The 15,099-nt window shown below is 43.0% G+C and overlaps 1 protein-coding gene across 1 annotated transcript in view; it reads right to left on the minus strand.

Moving 5' to 3' along the window:
• LOC147621321 (putative beta-D-xylosidase 7) overlaps window positions 1–13,608 on the minus strand; it is a 56,566-nt gene extending 42,958 nt beyond the window's left edge. Inside the window, exons 1-3 of the mRNA XM_086824049.1 lie at window positions 12,948–13,608; window positions 12,211–12,540; window positions 11,940–12,109 (exon numbers count right to left, since the gene is read on the minus strand). Coding sequence (XP_086680175.1) covers window positions 11,940–12,109; window positions 12,211–12,540; window positions 12,948–13,355 — 908 coding nt within the window. The 5' untranslated portion in view covers window positions 13,356–13,608. The remainder of the gene's footprint in view (window positions 1–11,939; window positions 12,110–12,210; window positions 12,541–12,947) is intronic.
• Between the last annotated feature and the right edge of the window lie 1,491 nt (window positions 13,609–15,099).

The raw sequence follows: 15,099 nt of genomic DNA on the forward strand, positions 1-15,099 counted from the left end.
CTGGAGGTGTGATAATCTCAGTGCCTGGCCCTTACCATCCTCCAAAAAACAATGGGCCAGCCCTGCCACTTATAGTTGCCAAGAGTTTCGTAAAAACATTTCAAAGTCCATAAATTTCAAACCTTTACAAAGCGTTTTGTAAGAGTTCCCTATAAACAGGGGGTAAAAACTCAAGTCTAACCTGGGGACATGCAAAAATGTGCCCTTTGCTTCCGTGAGAATAGATAGAAGATGTCAAAATAAGGTTTACATATGCAAAACATTCATTAATCATGCTTGCTTGTTGCAAGATAGATTAATCACCATTAGTGTTCAAACACAACTGAACTTATTTTCAATCCCATGGAGTGGAGAGAAAAATGAGTCCAGAAAACAACCGTTGGCAAAGCTAATTTTCAACCGCATAGTTGAGAACCTTCAATGAAATGCCCAAATACTTGCTCATGAGATCATGCAAAAACAGGTTTCTTATATCAAAACGTTTCCTACAGGTTCAAACTGAACAAAACGCATTTCGATAAATGCCTGCATAGCCCAAGCTACGGCACCTGAAGTAAAGCGTACGGTCACTTTTTCCATCATGAAAAAGCGAAGCATCCACCACTAAACCTGCTGTGTTTAGAGCAATCTCAAAGGCAATGTCACTCGAACTCCCTGGGGACTCTTTGGGGCACCACATCTATCATAGGTCACAGTGCAGCCAGCTATTGCAAGCCAGCTGTCCACTCAATGGCTCTTGTGGTCAACCAGCCAAAGAAAGACATAAATCTTCCACAGATGGAAGCTGTTCCACAACCTCCTCCAAAAGTTAAAGCAATATCACTACAGCCGGGTCAGGAGGCAGTTCTTGCAAAGCCAGAACTGCCATGAGGGACAACAAGCGGAGAGAGGTCAACGAGCATGCGGAAGCAAGCGGCCGAACTGGCCAACCTCAAAGGCTAGTGAGGGGGAGGTCCTCGCGAAGGGCGAAGATCATGAGCGGGATGTCCTGGCACAAAAAGATCACCACCTAGATAGGGGGGAAGGTGAGGCAAGAAGAGTCTACTACTCTAGGAAAACCACCAAGTCAAATAGACTGTGAGGTTTTCCCCCACTGAAACCTTGTGAAGCACTCAGACTATAATGGCGGGGCAACTAAGAGAAATTGAACTAAGATCTTAGAGACTAAGTGAGTGGATGTACCTATGCAAGAGGCCTAATGTATCTAGGCTGTCACTTCGTAGGACTGTTCGATATTGCCTTTAGTGATGAAAACTTCACTAAGAAGTCTAAGGTTCCTAATGCAAGCATGTTTCTGAAAGGCACGGCTGCCATTGGAGGATAGCCAAGAAGACCTCCAAGATGCCAATCACTACTTGGGAAGAGCTTACGGCAGGTTTTATACACAATTCTTGCCTCCTAATGCCAAGCAAACCATCACTCAAAAGTGGGATAAGGTAGACCAAAAGGAGCATGAAAATGTGCAGCAATATGTGAACAAGTTTTGGAAGGTAGTGTTGCAAGTCTTGTCCTTCACGCTTACCAAGCATGAGAAGACGAGAAAATTCCAATCCAAGATCCATTCAACTTATCATTCAGGCACATCGAATTACACCCGAAATGCACCCTACAATGGCCTCACCCCTTGCTACGGAGCAATTGGTGCTGAAAATCAAGCAAGAAGGCAAGAGTTATAGAGCCACCAAAAAGGAACTTCAAAGAGGCCAAAAGTGGTGGCAAAGCTGAAAATTTCAGCCACCAAAGGCAAGGGTGACAAGAAGGAAAAGTTTGGCCTCACTCCCGAGCAAGGGAGCAATATGCAAAAGAGGGTAAATGTTTCTCATGTGGTAGCAAAGACCACGTGTTTAGGGAATGCCCACAACGCAATAAGGACAAGGATGTAGAGAGGGAGCAAAGACTTCCCAATTCCCGATGCATATGGGAATACAAGACATGAAGGTAATGAGAGGGTTGTATGCAAAGCTTGGGGTCAACTTAAAGATCAGCACTCCTCCGATTGTGCCACTGATAACTTCATTTCTATGCGAATGACAATCACATTGGGCATTGATGTAGGACCTTAGATTGAGAAGGAAGCTGCCTTTGAAGGAAAGGAGGTGCAAGTTACACCAATCTTTGGAAAGCTCCGTGTGCATATCCAAGGTTCTTTGGATCATGAGGGCTTCTTGGTTACACCTCTAAATGGAAGTGATGTATTATTGCTTGAGAAATCATGGCATCACTATCGCGTGCATGCCCGTGCCGTGGCTAATCCTGTGCAGGAACTGTCTTAATCCTTGACTAATCATCAATTAAGTCAATCATCAGTGTAGTAGCATTATCTACAGCATCTTGTTCTTAATCGGGCTTAGGGTTGTGGATCAATACAACAAGGCTTCCGCACATGCAACAATCACCACTTAGATCCACGCAAGGATTTCAGACGAACTGCATCACTTTTAGACTGTATGCATGTTATTGAAGCTAGCATAGAAGGGAACTCAATCCCACTTGTATCTCACATCCAAATCAATAAATCAATGAAAAAGAGTGTTTCCACCTACTTGATTTTTGTATGAGATAATGTAGAACATGATGATGTGCATGTAGACACTCTTATGCATGATAGGCTGAAATTTATAAGAGGTTTTGAAGATTGTTTTGCTGAAATCCATTATGGGGGACAAGGATCCCATGACTACAAGCCTCTTTTCGGGGGCTCTCTTTGATAATATGGACAAAAATCTTCAGCCTATCATCCGCATACGGATGGCCAAAGTGAGGCTGCAAATTCAGCCATGTTAGATCTTCTCAAATGCTATGTCGCAGACCAGAAAACAGCTTGGGAGAAGTATCTACAGCTTGAAGAATTTGCCTTCAGCAACAAGGTGCATGCATCCACGAGAAAAGCCCCGTTTGAGATTGTTTATGGCAAAGTGACCTTGCCACCCATCCTCTACACAAAGGATGAGAATTTTGCAACTAATGAGTATGTACAAGACTTGGATATGGCCTTTGCATAGGTGTGACAGCCATAGCCCACTCATAGCATAAGCATAAAAAGGCTACAGATAAGCATAAAAGGCAATTGCACATTCAAAAGAGGTCAAGCAAGACTAGAACGAAAACGATACCCTTTGTTTTGGTATTCACCTCCATTTTTATTGGTAGAATGTTGCCCTTCAACAATAAGTTCCAAACCCAGATATCATTATAGAAGCAACTCTTATGTGCACCCTCTCACTACATAGTACCCTGTACCCTGATCACAGATTAATGAGTTTATTTCTTCTTAAGAATCGATGTCTTCATGAGAGTCTTTTGAGGACCACACAGCCTACAAATTAATCACAACCTTGAATCTCTTCCTTGTTCACGTTGCAAGTGATAACAATGATAGGAGGAAGGGAAGCATGGCAGATTCTACCATGAATAGGCGAGTCCCCTCTAAAGCCTCCTTGGACAATTTAGAGTCAGCCCAAGCATGAAGAGGCAATTGAACCCTCGAATAGCTTGCGTTCCCTAAAAATGCAGGTCATCAAGAAGGCCATATCTGGAGCAAAAAACACACAGCAAATAGGGGGCCTACAGCAGCCAGAAAACGCAGCATACAGGCCGGCCAGAGAACTGAAGTAACAGGGTATACACAAAGAGAAAATGCAACCCTAAAGGTGCCCCGAATCAGCCCCAAAACAGAGGTTCCATTCAGCCCAAAAGTTCCAAAACATTCCCCGAGGTGTCTCTGTTCACTGATTAGTGAACAGCCAGTAAGTCAATCTTGTACTTCATTTACATCTTGCAATACATAAGCAAATACACCTGCCAACAGGTGGGGGCCCTAGAGAGGGTGGTTGGGACCCAATCGGGTGTGTTGTGTGCTATATCTATCTCTCTATCTCTCCTTTATCATTTCTGCAAATTTCAGCAAGCACTTTAAGCAATCTCTTATATATTCCATTGAAAGAATACTTCCACATAAGTCGCATATCACAGTGCACACTCGTATCAGAGCTTCGGCTTCGGCAAAAAAGAGAGTGCTAAAAAAAATTCTTCCTTGTGTGGTTGATTCAGGCTCTAGGGCGCACCCAAGTACCAGGAGTGGCTCCCATCTCTCCTAGGTGGTTAGTTTATTAGCTTACCGGGAAAGCCCTTGAAAGAGACTCCCACACCCATGGTGGATGGTTTACTTGCACTCGGGCTTGAACATGAGCACTCCCACCATGAGAAATCTAGAAGACTTAACCTCACCACGGGAGCAGCTCACTACTCCCCTTGATTCATCTTCTGCCACGGAGCATTCTTCATCTCCGATTGTCTCTCTTCATCTCGACCCGAGCCTTCCATGACTTCCATTTTTTCCTTGATACAACAACAGCAGCATCAGTTCCAGCATCAAATACAACAGCAGCAGGACATGCAGAAGTTATTGTCACAACCGGGCACATGAATACGGAAACTATTTGCAAAAGCACAGCATAAACATGTTCCAACACATCTGTCACAAATACCAAGAACATATACATCCTGTTAACATAAAAGACAACCTTGCACATGACACGGTACTAGGGGCTGAATGTCATGTGCATCATAGATGCCATGGACAATCTCAAGGCTAGATCCAGAGGGGCAAACATATAAATAGTATGAACCAGATAGAGTCAGAGTGTGGAGCACAAGATACAGAAGTGGCCAGGTTGGACTTGGAGAAGCACCAAGGGGCAGTCGGCTGAGTACAGGAGCTGTCGGCTGTACCAGGAAGCAAGGTGGCTGAAGGCGCATGATGACAAGGCAAGATAACCCAGTCGGCTGAGTTAAAAGTCATTTAATGTATTCAGAACTGGCCGACCAGCAGTCGGCCAGCTCCTACCTTGTCCAAGAGAGGTATAAAAGGCAAGGGGGGCTCCTCATTGTAATCATTCAATCCCACTAGGGGTTTGGATCCTTAGAGGTCCCATAGGGGACAGATTTTAGGGTTAACCACCTTTTTATGAACGCAGCCAAGGGCTGCAAGATATGTACCCTTTTTGTACCATAGTATATACTGAATTTCCAGCACTTCTCTCTCTTCTCTCTACTCTCTCTCTACCTGCGTTTTTGCATCAGATGGTGCGTTTTTGCATCAGAAGGTTTCCAAGAGTGTTTAGGGCTGAAAGAAGACTACCCAGAGCTTCCGCATGTTACATTGGTATCAGAGCATCAGGCTCAGCAAAGCTAAACACTGATTCAGTCCCATATGATGGTGTACAGGTCCAAGGTACAAGAAAGTACACGGATTCGAAGCCCAAGGCGAGGAGCACAGAAGCGGGAAGAACTCCCAAGAGGTTTGTTGGTGGTGTTCCACAGTGCCAGATGGGGATGGCAGTTCCGTGAGCTAGATAGGATCTCAGGTAACGGTCCCAAGGGAGGTTGATCCTCCAAGGGTGATGTGAGAGTGCCAGACTCAGTTCCAGGAATGAAGACCAAGACGGTGTTCAGAGTCAGGGCAGGAATGGATTGTGGACTAGAGGAAGACCAGATGCATAGATCTTCATCAGAGACAGAGTGGTTTGGAGAACAGGCCGGGTTTTCAGAGAAAAAGGTTTGCTAGGGATGGATGATGACAAAGGGACTTCGGGACAGGATTGGGATGATGACAGTCATCCAAGAGCAGGTTGGATTCCCGTCATCAAGTTTAGCAGAGGGGGATGTCATGTGCATCATAGATGCCATGGACAATCTCAAGGCTAGATCCAGAGGGGCAAACATATAAATAGTATGAACCAAATAGAGTCAGAGTGTGGAGCACAAGATACAAAAGTGGCCAGGTTGGACTTGGAGAAGCACCAAGGGGCAATCGGCTGAGTACAGGAGCTGTCGGCTGTACCAGGAAGCAAGGTGGCTGAAGGCGCATGATGACAAGGCAAGATAACCCAGTCGGCTGAGTTAAAAGTCATTTAATGTATTCAGAACTGGCCGACCAGCAGTCGGCCAGCTCCTACCTTGTCCAAGAGAGGTATAAAAGGCAAAGGGGGCTCCTCATTGTAATCATTCAATCCCACTAGGGGTTTGGATCCTTAGAGGTCCCATAGGGGACAGATTTTAGGGTTAACCACCTTTTTATGAACGCAGCCAAGGGCTGCAAGATATGTACCCTTTTTGTACCATAGTATATACTGAATTTCCAGCACTTCTCTCTCTTCTCTCTACTCTCTCTCTACCTGCGTTTTTGCATCAGATGGTGCGTTTTTGCATCAGAAGGTTTCCAAGAGTGTTTAGGGCTGAAAGAAGACTACCCAGAGCTTCCGCATGTTACACTGAAGTTGCCCCCCATAGGTTTTTTTGTTACCAGAAAAGTATTCTCTTGTACTAGATGTTGGTGCCCGGGAGTACATACTCTGCAGGCATCACCGGATTTATCTAAATCTATGTAATACAAAATAGAAAAACAAACACTTGGCCACCAACCCAGGCAAAGCAATCAACAACCGCTCTCTCAATTACCTCGGGGCACCTATCAGGCCCACCTGAGTGCTAGTACGTGATCACACCCTCTAGCTTAGTGCTGTTCGCACAACCAGCTATGTTTCAAGCTCTCTCGCCACCCGTAGGTTCCACTAGTTCATACATACAACCAACCATGCTTACCCGGAAGGATGCCCTCTCTATCTCCAAGGCTGAAAACAGCCTGTACACTGTCCAGACAGTCCCAAATCAGTAAGTAAACAAGTCGACCGGCTCTGAGGGTCTCTGTGTGTTAGACAACCAGCTCTAAGATGCCCTGTATGCAAGTAGACTGGAGCCCTGTATGCAAGTCGACCAGCAGATCGAGAGTAAAGAGAGAGTCGACCAAGCATGTAGAGGCATGCTAAGCACTCAACCAACCCATATATGTCTGTAGTGCACTCCAGCTAACCATGTTTGCATGTAGAACCAGTTACCCTTCTCCCTGGTAGCCCTTTGAACAGCCCACGTGTGAAGTTGCCCACCCTTCAAGTCATCTTCATGCCTATATTAGCTGGACCAGCCCAAAATGGAATTCCATGTTCCATCTTAGCAACTTGTGGGCTTTTTCTCCACTTGTCAAGGTGCCCACTGCTAATAAATAGCCTCGGTATATTAAAATAGTCCACCCTCATGTGAACTCAATTATAATCTTATAAGTTTAACCGCCCAAATTTTAATGAGTTTGAACCTGTAACCATAAACTTTAGCAAACAAAGCAATAATATTTAAATTAAGTTAAGTGTGCACACTTACTTGCAAAACACTCAAAACCACCGCCTTAGTCCCAGGCAGGTGTGCACATATGTGTCCACGGGGTGTCAAAGGCATCCGCCAATGCCCGTGGACATACAAGCAAAAAAATACTAGGCAATGTCAGGCAATCAAAACAAATCACACATGTATATGCAATTTCACAGACATATGCTCGTACACACTAATTTGGATTAAATCTCCCAACTTGCCATCTTGTACACCAAAGTAGTCCCGACCATGGGCGTCGCCCATGCAGGATCCAAATACTCACCAGAGCAACTGCTTCCATGAGTTCACATAACACTCACTAGGGTTACCACAATTCCATGAGTGAGTCCATCATGCTCCTAGAGACTAACAAGACAACATCCTGGAGACCCTTCCGCATGTCAGAGCTCTGGAGGATTGTGACATCCCCCCACCTTCTAATCAGTTGCCTGCAACTAAAAAGCTTCCAGATCGGCAGTAAAGAGTGAGTCCGTCATGCTTGTGGATACTCCCAAGCCAACATCTTGGAGACCCTTCCACATGTCATGACTCAAGAATTGTGGCAATTACTTACAGTATTAGAGCGAGGGTTTGTTGCAAAGCAGAACATAGAACTTGCACAGGTGCACAAAGATAGAGAGACACCAAGAGTACACAAAGAATGTGTGGAGGGTGAATGTGCAAGTCAACCTTGGCACACTTTAACATCCAATATAATATCCAAGTACAGAAAGAGCAAAGAGATACAGCCTGTGTAGATGTGGAGGAGGGAGTGAAGCTATCATACCAAATGTTGGACTCACACAGAGGGGTCGAGTATTAGGGTTAGAGTTTGCTACAAAGCTGTACACGGAACTTGCAGAGATGTAGAGAGGTAGAGAGACACCAAGAGTACACAAAGAATGTGTGGAGAGTGAATGTGCAAGTCAGTCCTAGCATGCTTTAACATCCAATATAATATCCCACTACAGACTCAAGGCACACAAAAAGGTGCCAATCCAAAGCACAAACAAACTCAAGGGACACAACAACACACTATTCTCCTTGTACAAGCATACAAGGGTTAGTGAACATCAAAAGCTCTTCATGATAGATATCAACAACACCAACTTTGCAAACTCAAAGTATACTTAGCTTTTCTTTGCCAGGTTCGTCATGAAGGCAAAAGAAATATCTCCTTAACATATCCATAAGATATCTCGAGATATATCTCCTTATTGCTTGCCTGTAAGCTTGATAATATAATCCACAATATCCATATGGAGAGAGTGCTAAACATGGACACATAAAGCCAACTCCGTACTTCCACGATAAATTATGTGAATCCATAAATCCCTAGACTAAGCTGTCTATTGCTCATGCTCTTGACACATGACAGCTTCCATAAGTGAATAGGTTGGCCATGCTTAATAGCAATGATGGAAAGTGTGGTCCCCACTTGAGATCTTATCTCTTCCTCGTTGATGAAAGAAAGCCTCCGCTTCCAAGAAAGCCTATGCTCTGAAGGCAATGTAACTTGCTTGCTCGAGGGACCAAGGACTTTGACACACTTTTAGATACCATCAAATGCTTACTTAACATTTAAACATGACCGTAGCCATTCATCCTTATTCAATTCGATGCTAAAAAATATTAACTTTGCACAATGGACACGACACTAGGATAATTTTATTACCAAGGAGTATTTCTTCTGCTCACCCAATCATTGGGACTCTTGCCATATTATCACAGTACACATGTCATAATTACAATAGGGCCATCAATATAGAAGCCCAAGTAATCCATGAGAAATCTAATATACATGTATGGATACCAAAATACTCACAAATCCATGCATACGGGATGTCACCAGCATCGACATTCCCCTACGTTTCATATGTGGATGGCTTTGGATTCCCAAAAGATTAAGAATGTACAAGCTTTGGAAATAGCAAATTATCCTGTATAAGTGCCGAAGACAATTTCTTGGACACAAACGGACATTGGAGCTCAAGTGTCAAGTGGAAAGCATGTATGCCGAGCTCTCGACGATTTCACAGATCTACCATTGAAATATGCTTCTACATACTTCTCACATACATTTCTAAGAAGTTGGAATACAAAGGAATGTAGCATTTATATGGTAGTGATGTGTGGACGTAGGATAATGAGCTGTGACACTTTTCTCCTCTTTAGGAGATTTTTTTCCTCGAGCATATGTACGCACTCTTATGAGTGTGTAAGTGATCTTATCATGCTATAAGGTTTCCACAAGCATTTGGGCGTGTGTCAATTCGAACTGTTTTTGTTTGATTTTGGGTTTTTTACATAACAGTAGCATCATTTGGTGCACAGACAATGCCGTCATCATATTTGACATCGCATCTTCAAGTTCATCTTCAACAACTTCAATCGTGTCATGAACATTATCATCGATTTCTACATTCATGCTAAGTATCATTTTCAATCTACACTCAGTAACTTTTCATACACTTAGCAAGATTCCATAGTCATCACTGATCTCCTCGTAGCCATTTTGGTTGCATTCAATGGGCATTGATAGTACCTACAGGTAGTTGGGATATTTACATTCTGTGTCAGAAAGTAGTTATTTGCAAGCAGATTGGCAAGCAATGATGTATTTGGGTAGCTTTCCGTTGAGGATAAGCTTGATGGGACCAACTACCCGTTGTGGTCTATATTGGTTGCCAAAGGGCTTTGAAATGTTGTTATTGGCATTGAGGTACACCATGCTCGCCAGAACAACAGCATACAGAGATGGTGCTAAATGCCCAAATTCCCAAAAATGATTTTCGACTTATGAAACCCTAGAAAATTAGGATTTTCAACCAAGGGGCTTTTTCAATTTAATGCTCTAGCAGGGTAGAGCACGAGCTCAATGTCATAAATGTACTCTCTATTTTGAAAAATATAGCCCCAAAATTAGGGTTTCTTGAAATTAGGGTTTTTGAATTTGGGAGTTTTTGAAAATGATGCTATAGAAAACTATAGCAACACTTTAATGCTTGATATGTACCCTCAATTTTAAAAAGGGATGGAGTATTGAGATTAATGCTTCAATTAAGCAAGATTTGTAGAAAAATCATAAAAGCCGCAAATTTTTACTTTCCCAAGGCTCCCTCTCCAGCTGTTTTGAATTCTCCTCCAGTTGGTGTGTCCTCTCTCTAGCAAAAGTGGGTGGTGACAACAGACAGCGCAGTAGCTCCTCTCTGTGCAACGTCAGGCTGTAGTTGAGCCTTACACTAAGGCTTTATAAGCCCCTTATGCTAAGGCTTAAAGCCTTAATAGACTCACATGTTGGCGAGTAAGGTGGCAGCTGGGCAATGCGTCGACAAAGCAGCTGTCGTGTGTAGAAGTTCACAGTCTGCGCTGTGAACAAAGGCGAGCAGTTCTCCAAGAGTCGGATGCACAAGCGAAGGCAGCAGCAGATGACGTGGTGGACTGTGGCCAGTGGGTACAGGCAGCACTCAGTTATAACAGGGAAGATGCGCACAATGGAAAGATGGCAAGCAGCAGCAAAGAGACAGCTCTGATACCAAATATTGGTATTAGGATTTGCACAGGTACAGCAGCTATGGAGGTTCATAGGAGGTGAAAGCCATGGCTATGGAGCAGACAGAGATAAAGAGAGAGTTTAGAGAGACAAGACGATGCTGGAGACAGAGTGAAGTACTCGACTCAAATGATGTGACACTTGCTTGATTATTTCAACGGAGTACAAGTACCTTTTATTATTCAAAGGTTGCCTGTGTGACATCACTGAACATGTCACACAAATATCTAGATATTATTTGTGACTCCTCTAAGAGGTAGTTCACACACACACAAACACATAAGCCTACTAAAGGCTGTTCACACATAGGCAAGACCTTGATTCCCAACATTGATCTCTAGTAGAGGCGAAAAACTTGAAGATTCGAGATGAAAAAGGTAATATTCCTGGTTGTCGGAAACAGAGAAATGCAAGCAAAAACAGAAACGGCATTTTGAGGAGACTGAAATATGGAAATGCCATGTCAGCAATGGAAATCAAAATGAGGAAGAGGAGGGAGACAAAGATGGTGGTGAGAACATATTAAAATGTAAGAAAATATGAGGAGGAGTTAAGAAGAAAGAACAAAAGAAAAGCTACTATCAGCATGAAATTGGTTGCTTTACAGGGGGAACACCATGAGCAGCCCTAGGAAGTGGCTGTAATGGTAAGGGCCCAAATGCACCATTTCAGAAATTATAATTGCTGAAATACATTCAAACCTGTGGACACCTCAAAATGGACCTTTCAGCATAACAAGCTGCAATTGTGTGACCTTATGATGGAAGCATTAATCTAGATTCTCCCAAAGGCATATGTTTACCTCATATTTCGGCCAATTCCTGTAACTATCGTGAGATTTCACTATGTAACACCATTTAATTTCTACACATTTTCATAAAAACTTGAATTTTGTTAGCCATGCACGTTTTGGTGGCTAATCCCCCATAGGCTCATCAACAGTCTATTGATACATTACACGTGCGCCAATGTCTTTACAGACCAAACAACATTTAGCAAGGCTCATAATTATGTGCTCGGACTATCAGGAATAATGAGATGCATGTCTACAGCAGCAGCGTATAAACCCACATCATCATCCTCGTTCAAAAGAATACTTAAAATTGGCTTCCACTTAAATTTTAGGCTTCCATATTATCAGTAGAAAATGCACATAAACTACTAGACAAGGTTTGTAACATACCCTTTGAATCCCCACTCTTGCCTTGCAAGTTGTGATAGAAGATGGCTATCAGCACAAGTAGGAACACCATTCACCCGATTGTAGGAACACATCACACATGTGGCTTGGGCATCTTGGACGCAACTTTTGAAAGGGGGCTGGTAAGTGTCAACAAAGTCTTGTAGAGTAACCTATAAGAGATCGAGTGGTTTTAGAAACTTTCCATGTAATGTGTATACAGTACAATTTTGCATCATATGGCTATAAAATGCATGGCCTGTTCTAGCCATACCAGAGCATCAAACGTGTAACGTGTGTATCCACCCCATGCTTCCAAGTCATAGGCAGTGAAATGCTTGCAGCATGCTGAGACCTTCAACACATTCTCAGTGCTTTTTCTTTTTCCCAAACAGCCTGCCTGCCTTGATTCTTCATCATACTTCTGCCCTTGCAGACCTGCCACATAAGCCACAGCATACTCACTTGAGAGCATAGGATCCTCCCCAGGAGTCTCTTGACCGCGCCCCCACCTAGGGTCCCGGAAGATATTGATGTTAGGGCTCCAAAATGTAAGGCCAGCTAGCCCTACATTGTACATGGCCCTGGCCTCGGTGGAGACTGCCTGCAGAAGAATCAAAGATTGCACCCTAAATATATATTTGAGAATGTATGTACATAATATGTATGTGTGTATGATATGTAAGAAATGTTTCAATTCAACGTATGCATATATATGTATGAATGTATCTACTATCTGTGTAATGTATATAAAGTTTGAATATATGTAGACATATGTATACATGCATGCATGTAATATGTACGTGCAAAATGAATGTATGTATGCATGTTCTATGTTCTATATGTATGCAAGTCCATATGTTGTATGTGTGGGCATCTGGTATATATGTCAAGCACTATATTGACGAAGGCTGTGGATTTGATCAAGTGTCAGAACTTCGTCCTCATTACCATATCTGTGCATTAATCTTACGATGCCCACAATGTTCTTACGAGTTCCATGCGTCGTACCTGAGCGATTAAGTTCCAGAGAGTGCGGTTGAAGGAGGCCGCGGAGAGGATGACTTGGGGGAAGGTAGTGACAGCGGGAATGATTTCATTGAAGCGGACTCCAGGGCCGTTATCGGAGAGGCCATGGAGAGCCTCGGACCACCACTCGTAGGAAGGGATGCCCAGACGGGACACGTTGGCAGCACTGCTCACAAGCTGCTCGATCTTCTCTTCCAAGGTAAGCCGAGACACAAGGTCCGACACACGGGCCTCCAGCGGCAGCGCCCTGTTGCAAAAGGGAAAGTGCCGGAAAGCCCCTCTGCAGGCGTAGGGCCGCTCGGCAGAAGCCGCTCTGCATAAGAAAAGGTGCGCAACCATCACAGCTACAAATGTCCATGGAAGCTTGCTGCTACGGCAGCTCCAGGCCATGGCGGCGAGTGCGCCTACCTCCCTGCCTCTCTTCTTCCTGCCCCGTTCAAAGCTTTCGCATCGAGGCGTTCTCTGGAAAGGAGCAGCATCGCACCCCTTTCGAGCTTCCTAAATCTCAGATTCTCACGGAGTCACGGGAATGTCATGAACTCTACTTCGGATATCAGCGCACGTGCAGGCGGGTCTCTCTCTCTCTCTCTCTCCCCCCCCTCTCTCTCACACATGTAAATACTAGTATATACAATATTATGTTTGAGATACATAGACACAATACTTATACATACATATATAAGTGTATTTTAAAATATAAATACACACATATATAATTTTAGTTAATTTTGATTAAATTTTAATGTGTGGATATGGGTGGTAAGGTGTGCTCACTTTAAAATATATAGATAGATATATTATACACATATGTATGTGTGTATATATATATGTGTATACATATACCCACATACACATATGTGTGTATAAATGTACAAATCTAAATAAAAACATATACACACACACACACACATATATATATATAATTTAATTTAACTTATATTTATATTTTATTAAAAGCTACTTTTTATTCTTTATCTCTCGCTCTCTCTCTCTCTCTTTTCACCTCTCCCTCTTTACCTCTCTCTCTCTCTCTCTCTCTCTCTCTCTCTCTCTCTCTCTCCAGGTTGCCCTATCTCACTCTCTTAAGCACACGCACATAGATGCAGATGTACGCACGTGCATGCACACACATACTCTCTCACACACACAAACACATATACACACATGTATACACCCGCACATGCACTAATGCAAACACACACTCTCTCCTCCCACACAAACTATCTCACATAGAGAAATTATATGTCTCTCTTTCTAACTCACGTACAAACACACTCTCTCTGTCTTCACGACATACCCTCTCTCTCTCACATAGAAACTTTCTCTCTCTCTCTCTCTCTCTCACACACACACACACATATACACATAATTTTAATTAATTAAATTTTAATGGTAGCGATGCGTGGTGAGGTGTGCCATTGCCTTCCTTTTCCTTGTGGCACATTAGTGATGAGTCGGTCATTCTCCTCATTGCTTCAAAATCGTGGCATGAAAGGATCTATGTGAAAGAGACGTTTTGAAATATACACAAGAGACATTTTGAGATATACACAAGAGAGATGTTTTGAGATATACACAAGAGACTCTTGCATCAACCATCCCTCTGCCATGCTTGCTTTTGGCCTTGCTCTTTGTTTCACAAAGTCTTTTAAGGTTTTCATGAACCTTTCAAGAAAAAACATCCATCGAACATAAACAACTACCATGCTTGCTTTTGGCCTTGCTCTTTGTCTCACAAAGTCCTTTAAGGTTTTGATAAACCTTTCAAAGAAAAACATCCATCGAACATAAACAACACCACAAAGTGCCACTTCATTAACCAAATCCACCACAAGATGCAATTGGCTAGTGAGAATTGTTCTAGGAAAATTTTCCTCGATCATACACACTACCTCAATAGCATTGAGATAAGCCATTTCAATGGATATAAGATCTATCTCCTTTAAGGCAAATAGCCTCTCTCACCTTCTTGTCTCCATCACAACCAACTATAGCTATTGGAGGAATAAACTATGTGTAGAAAAAAATGAAAGTTACTATATGAGCCTACTAATTATGTACCATAAAGAGAAAATGAATAAAAGAATATTTAAATACCTGTAATATCTTGTGCCAATCATGTGTCTTGAGGCCA

This window comes from Cibotium barometz, chromosome 30 (assembly GCF_041138505.1).
Source record: "Cibotium barometz isolate CiBa-2024 chromosome 30, ASM4113850v1, whole genome shotgun sequence".
NCBI classification, from domain to species: domain Eukaryota; kingdom Viridiplantae; phylum Streptophyta; class Polypodiopsida; order Cyatheales; family Cibotiaceae; genus Cibotium; species Cibotium barometz.